Source organism: Pangasianodon hypophthalmus, chromosome 16, assembly GCF_027358585.1.
Source record: "Pangasianodon hypophthalmus isolate fPanHyp1 chromosome 16, fPanHyp1.pri, whole genome shotgun sequence".
Classification (NCBI taxonomy): Eukaryota; Metazoa; Chordata; class Actinopteri; order Siluriformes; family Pangasiidae; genus Pangasianodon; species Pangasianodon hypophthalmus.
The window spans coordinates 11986023-11993329 of record NC_069725.1 but is presented as its reverse complement, the minus strand read 5'-3'; the positions used below and the strand labels follow the sequence as shown (position 1 = coordinate 11993329).

The following is a 7307-nucleotide window of genomic DNA, read 5'->3' as shown; positions in this document are numbered from 1 at the left end:
GTCAAAAAAAAAAAAAAATCCGAAATGTGAAGTTAGATAGCCTATTCACTAGACGTTGTTCATTTTCCATTTGAAATCTTTGAAATCTTAAAAAAAACCCAGCAGAAGTAAACATTCAAAGTTTATTCACTGGCTGCACTAGTAGTCTATATTTTGGGGGGCGTGGCCACTATTGGATGCGTCGCGCGCAGTGATGCGCAGCGCTGATTGGATGGCTGAGATGCATAAAACGCTGCAGTTGAGAGTTTTCTCCAGTCAGCCAGCTGCTAACACTGCGCGGTGCTCATACAGAGTTTACGCGTCTCTGTAAGACTGCTGGAACACGTGAGTGATATTTCGAGGGAGTAGAATTCAGTTTTTCATATAATTTCGTCTCGTTGAGAATGAAGGAGAGGAGAGTAAGCGAGCCGCTGGTGGTCCGCTGTAAACTGGTGTTAGTGGGAGATGTTCAGTGCGGGAAAACGGCTATGTTACAAGTCTTGGCAAAGGACTGCTACCCTGAGGTAAGAGAGCAGCTAGTTCTGTTTAGTCCTGTTTTTATTGCTCAGTCAGTTTAAATGTATATTAAACTGCAGATTAATGAGAAACCACATGTAACCCTGCTTATTATTATTATTATTATTATTAACAAAATTAATAATAATAATAATAATAATTATTATTATTATTGCTGTTGTTGTTGTTGTTATTTGCTTGACACAACTATATTTTTTCTCAGACATGTATAACACATCTGAATGGTCACCACACAATAATAATAATAATAACAATAGTTATAATAATACCGCCAACAACAACAATAATAGTCATAAATAAACAGATAAACAAATATATTAAGAAAACTAAATGCAGACTGAAGTATTGCTTCAGGACAACTAGTTCTCATAAACTCATACCATTAAAAAAAATTTTTTTTTTTCAAATATGCTTCACACTGTAGACAAAGATTCAAATATCTCTTAATTTAAGAGTTCCTGGATTTTTCTTTTAATAACATGTTCTTGAGAATTAACTAGAGAAGAAATAAAACATTTTTGAGAACATTCTGAAACAAGAAGGCCTGTTCACTTAACTTTAACACACCAGTCTCGAGAAACCATTAAAGGAATGTATGCTTAGGAATTATTTTAATAACTTAGTTGTTAAAGTGACCGTGTTCTAACATGAATGACATTTGTTGTTTATCGACCAGCCTAATTGTTTAATGTAGCCAGTTTTGTGCACATGATTTTCTAGTGTCTTTTAAACAGAGAAGCTGTTTGTCTGTACACAAGCAGTAAACTGGACATGAGAATTCCTGCTCCAGACTGAACTGGAATAATCATGCTCTTTATTGTGATTGCTTACAGACGTACATCCCGACAGTGTTTGAAAACTACACGTCAGGCCTGGAAATAGAAGAACAACACATTGAGCTTAGTCTGTGGGACACATCAGGTGAGAAATCTAAACTATACTGTATGTACAGCTGTATTTACACATATAGTCTACAGAGAAAAGTTCCCCATTTGAAAACCTGCAGTGTTTATGAGTGATTCTACTATTGGGAAGCTATTTGTGTGATATTTTCAATTATATATGTAAAGTAAAAGTCGATGACATTTTAAACATAGACAAAGTGTTCTTAACAACAAACCAATGTGAATATTTCATATGAATAACTTCAAACACTAATAAAACCTATTTAAAGCACTTAGAAAACAGCATTTTTACCAGTCCCAGCCTTCAATAACTACACTTTACCTGAAATATACCGTAACATGTGAATCCATTTAACATCTACTGCTTGAACAATCCTGTTCATTAGCCATCCATTAGAAAGAAATATTTGGAATATTTTAACAGGAATGTTAAATGTATAACAGGAAATTTTAACATTTGAATTTCCTAAAGATCATGGGAATAATAAAAGTAAATTCTTTTCAATTTACTAAATAAAAATAAATTCATTTATTTATTTTCTAGTAAAATATAGAAAAGCAAATCATAATAAATAAAGTAATTTTAATAACTAGAGTGAATTATTAATTTTAAATACTTTTTATGTAAATAACTTAAAAAGGTCCTTAATGTCCTTGTGCCATTAGCATGGATGCTAGTTAATAACATTTTGTGTGTTTGCTAATTCTATGCTAAAACTCAACCCTGTTGCTCATTTAAGAGCAAAATGCAGTCATTGTAAAAAATGAAACTGATATGGATTGAAACAATTTTTGAATTGGTAAATGCATGTTAGAATAGAATAAATTCTTAATTAATAATTGATGTTGAAATGTGATTAAAAAAAGAGTTACATGAGCCCATTCATGGAATCACCCTTATGTCTAGCTGGACACAAATGAGCGCAGCTCCTTATAGGTTATTATGTTTCTGAGATTTAATTGCATTTCAGATAATTGTTTGATAAAGTTTGCACGTTCTACCCGTGCTTCAGGGGTTTCCTCCGGGTACTCCGGTTTCCTCCCCCCAGTCCAAAGACATGCATATTAGGCTGATTGGCATTTCCAAAATGTCCGTAGTGAGTGAATGGGTGTGTGAGGGTGTGTGTGATTGTGACCTGTGATGGATTGGCACCCCGTCCAGGGTGTCCCCTGCCTGGTGCCCTGAGTCTCCTGGGATAGACTCCAGGTTCCCTCGCAACCCTGTGTAGGATAATCAGTACAGAGAATGGATGGATGGATAGATAATTATTTGATATGACAACAGTGACACCATCATTATGGGTTTAGATTGAGCCCTTGAGCTCAATCACACTTTAAAGCAGATCCAAGCACTATGCCCTTAGATGTCATGACCTCACTTAGGGTGCACTGGAAAACTTTGAACTTGCTGTCATGAACTTTGTGGGATTTTTCCTGTATTAATAGTGCTTTGAAAAGACCCCTTACTCGTATTCAAGAACTGATTTCCAGATCAATGTTTGTAATCGGAGAGTGTGAAAGCAATCAGCACTCAGTTACTTAACCATGCCTTCATTAGGCCAAGTAAACTTCATTAATTACGCATGGCATCATTAGTAGATGACAGTCTGGGGGGATATGGGCAGATTGGCAATATCACACACACACACACACACACACACTCAGTCATAGTTTTGTAAGGACCAGCTAAATGTCCTCAGCTAAATGAACTCTACAAATTCGTTGTGTATTCCTATGTGGAGATATTCAGGCCTCACAAAAGGCTAAAGCACACACACACACACAAACACACACACACACACTGAATCTCTGTAATTATGACTAATTAGTCTTACTAATTACAGCAGAATATTCTCATCTGTCTTACTTAGACACCTCTTCTCGCTCTCTTCATATCAAATTGAATGTATAATGAGAGGTTGTGGATACCTTGGTCTTCTGACAAATTGACAGCATTTTAGATCTCTTTTAATGTACAGTATGGATGTCGGAAGCGGGTACAGTCAGTTTTTTGAACTATTCAGATGCATGCACCTGCTTAAGCCAAAGCCCCTTTTAAGCTATGATGTACATTCTGCATATTTTGTGATTTTATCGTAAATAAAAGGTGCCATGCGGTGGTGCAGTGGATAATTTTGCTAACTCCAGGGTTCAATCCTTAGCTTGGGTTACTGTCTCTGCCAAATTGTACATGTTGTCCGCGTGAGTTTCCTCCAGTTCTTCAGTTTCCTCCCATCTCCCTAAACCATGCCAGAAGGTGTAGTAGGTGTTTTGGCTACTATACAGTATGTTACTGTACTATATGGTACTAAATGTTAATGTGTGTTTGTAATGTCCTGCAATAGATTGACAGCCATAATAAATCTATGGTCTTTTTTAATGATTTTTTAATTGTTGGTGGTAAAACTGTGGCATTGGTCCTGTAGGTTCTCCATATTACGATAACGTCAGGCCACTCTGCTATAGCGACTCTGATGCTGTGCTGCTCTGTTTTGACATCAGCCGACCTGACACTGTTGACAGCTCTCTGAAAAAGGTAAATGAGGCCAAAGCTGTAACTGTGTTTGGTATATAGTGTTATATATGTCCAGTTATGATAGTGTTGTCCTTTTATAGTGGAAGACAGAGATCATGGATTTCTGCCCCAACGCACGCATCCTCCTGGTTGCCTGTAAGACAGACCTGCGCACTGACGTGTGCACACTGATGGAGCTGTCCACGCAAAAAATGGCCCCAATTTCTCAAGAACAGGTCAGTTAGTCACATCCGCCTGATTGATATCGCTTGATTGATCTGTCTATCTATCTATTTATTGGCCTATCTGTCCATCTATCTTCATTCATTTTCTTATGGCTCTATCACTAGGGGTCTTCACTAGCAAAGCAGTTGGGAGCCGAGGCATATCTGGAGTGTTCCGCGTTTACATCAGAGAAAAGCATTCACAGCGTGTTTCGTTCAGCAGCCCTGGCCTGCCTGGACAAGCTTCAGCCGCCTATCAAGCCAAGCCCCGCCCACCGGAAACGCCTCTTGCACCTGCCCAGCAAGAGTGAGCTTCTGAGTTCGTCCTTCAGCAAAGAGAGGACCAAGAGCTGTTCTGTCATGTGATCCAGACTCTGCTTCCTGAGACAGATTGACAGAAGGGCAGTTTTGAATGGAGACAAGAAGTCGTGACCTTTGTTGTCCCCTCCCATCTCTACACACTCAATGTTTTGCCTTTTCAGTTAGTCCATCCCATTTCTTCATCACAAAGAATGGAAGCTGATGACGGTTAATTGATTCTTTTTAATACACAGGTTTATGGTAAATTGCCTGATAACATTTAATTCACATGAACCTCATGCCCTGTTTAATTAAGTGTGCTATTTTTTATTTATTGTGCGTATGTATTGGAGATCTGAGCCTTCCTGTACAGGGTTACCAGATGTTTAATAAGAAACAGGATTAAATGGTTAACTGGTCATGTATGCGAAAGAGAGTGACAGAGGAAGACGCTTATGTGATTTAGTTGGAAGACACAAAAGCGTAAGGGTCATAACTGGGGAAGTTTTAAAGAGCAGCTATAAAACTGACACTTGATGGAGTGTGCAATCACATGTAGGTAGAGAGAACATGCTGACTACCACTCTGTCTCTCACATACATACACAGACAACAATGCACCTTCTCTTATCCATCTATAAGTCTCAGTAGATGTATAACGAAGAGAACAGATAGTCTGGACAGATCTTGAAATGGCATGAACAACACATGGGAGGTCTTGTGATGGTGGCTCAGTTTGGATGGCTGACCTTAGAGTGGCTGTGGACCTTAGAAGAGCATGTCGGAGCAGGACAGAAGAGATTAGGGGGATTAGTTGAGGAGACAGGATGACATTTTATCCCAGACAAGTCTGATGAGAGATTAGATATATAAGGTAAACCTATTGAACGTGCCTAATTATCTGGCTTGCCTTTTTAAGGCTACCTTCTTTTAATTTTTAATGATCAAGTATCTCTTAAACTGATGTCTTGTAGTTCTAATTAGCTTATTTGGACTTTTATTATTTTTAAATCAATACAATTTCTCCAATCTAGGGGTGTAGCCACTATCTCTGTTTGTATCTGTACTCCAAATATTCATATCTGTATTTGGATTTTAACCAAAAGTGTGTGTGGTTTTGAGTGAAACCTACCACTGTGCCCCTTGATACACTGGAAAACAGTGTGGAAAAAAAGGAACACTGTAGAAATGCCAGCACTGTCAGCATGGTCTGTAAAATCTCCTCACTCAATTCTCCTCACTTCATCAATCCAGCTGTTTTTTTTTTATTTTTATGTTCTTTGCGAGATCTGCTGGGTGTCCCAAAAGTCTCCATACATAGGGGACTACGTATGCAAGCACCAAGTCAGTTGTGCCTTCGTCAGTGGATATTCGTGGACTTCCACTTCTCAGTTGGTCTGCAACACTTTCGGTCTTTTCCAGTCTGTGACAGCTTCCTGATCCAGTCATGAGAATGACTTCAATATGTTCTTTTTTTGTCAAAGGCATTCTTAAAGGCTATCTGACAAAAATAATTAATGTAAATTAAGTAAGAAAAATTTTGGAAGACGTTTTGCTAAAAAGTGTTCATTTTCCTTACGTATTGAGAATTTTGGGACACCCTGTATATTCCAACACACACCTGTAATCAAAACCTGATGCCCTGTGAACTAGAATAGTGCACCTCCTATTCACATCTGTGTTTGTATCTGTTTAGAACACACTGTGAGATGGAATCTGTTCAATCCAAATAATGTATTCATATTCGGTTACATACCTACTCCAAACTATAGCTTTGATAATTAATTTTGATTTTCTTTTTTTTTTGGCTGACCAGGATTTCATACATATTATTTCTATTTGAAAACAATTATTGGAAACCTGATTGGTCGAATGAAGTAATCTTTGTGATGTATTAAATTGCATTTAAGAAAAGTTATTTTATATACAGGATTTGTTTTTCCCCAGTAAACCCCATAAAACAAAATTGAGTAACAGCCACAGCTTAATAGTAACATAGTGAAAAACATACAGTGACAATACCCTTGGGAATCCACTTGCAAACCATATATTGATTTTTATATCAGTTTAACAAGATAAATAGTGCCTGACTCAGCATCTGCCAGTGATAAGATCAGATAGTGTTGGGACAGCATGGTGTGAGTGCATGTATTTGCTGTATTGCACAAGCAGACATTAGTCTTTAAAGCTCACAGGCTGGGCCTGTCACTACTTTTTCATCTCTGAACACCCAGTTCTGTTTTCTTAGATCTTTGTTTAGTTGTTTCCTCATAGACAGTTAAACTCTCTGTTCCCCACTTTTATCTGTTGAACGAATGGACAGGTAGCCTCTGATACTGCAGATTTAGTGATATATTTGATACATACACCCCCTTATGCATACAACTACGCGCAGTGCCGGAATGCCGCAGTGTTGCCTAGCAACAATCAAGGATGTACGGCACTGCTCAATGCTGATGGGAAGAAGTAGTAAGGATGGGTTATTTCATCATAGCGTTAAATACAACCTATACCAGAGGCTATAGTGAAACTCATGAAATACATATGCTCTCTGAGAAGTTCTTGCTAATGGCACTTTGGGTAGTGATATACTGAATATAGTATACTGGTATTTATGTGTGAAATGTAGCTTAAAGTGTTGTGTGTCTAGTATTATTGTAATTTATTTAAAAATGTTTTTTCTTGTCTGTGATTTCTCTCAACTGGTTTCATTAAAAATGGCTTTATTGTGTAAATATAGATTTATTGTGTGTTTGTGCAGACTTTAGGATGATTCCAGCACTGCGGTAGATCAATAGATTCCCCCTCCTCCACAACTGTGAAGCAGTGCGTACCCCCTGGGGTTTGT

At 37.8% G+C, this 7307-nt stretch overlaps 1 protein-coding gene across 1 annotated transcript; it reads left to right on the top strand.

Annotated features, from left to right (window-relative positions):
* The first annotated feature begins 237 nt into the window (after window positions 1-237).
* rnd1a (Rho family GTPase 1a) lies at window positions 238-7307 on the top strand. The gene is made up of 5 exons (XM_026920289.3): window positions 238-503; window positions 1350-1437; window positions 3848-3957; window positions 4038-4172; window positions 4287-7307. Exons 1-5 carry the CDS (start codon window positions 384-386, stop codon window positions 4524-4526), a joined length of 693 nt encoding a protein of 230 aa, XP_026776090.1. The 5' UTR covers window positions 238-383; the 3' UTR covers window positions 4527-7307.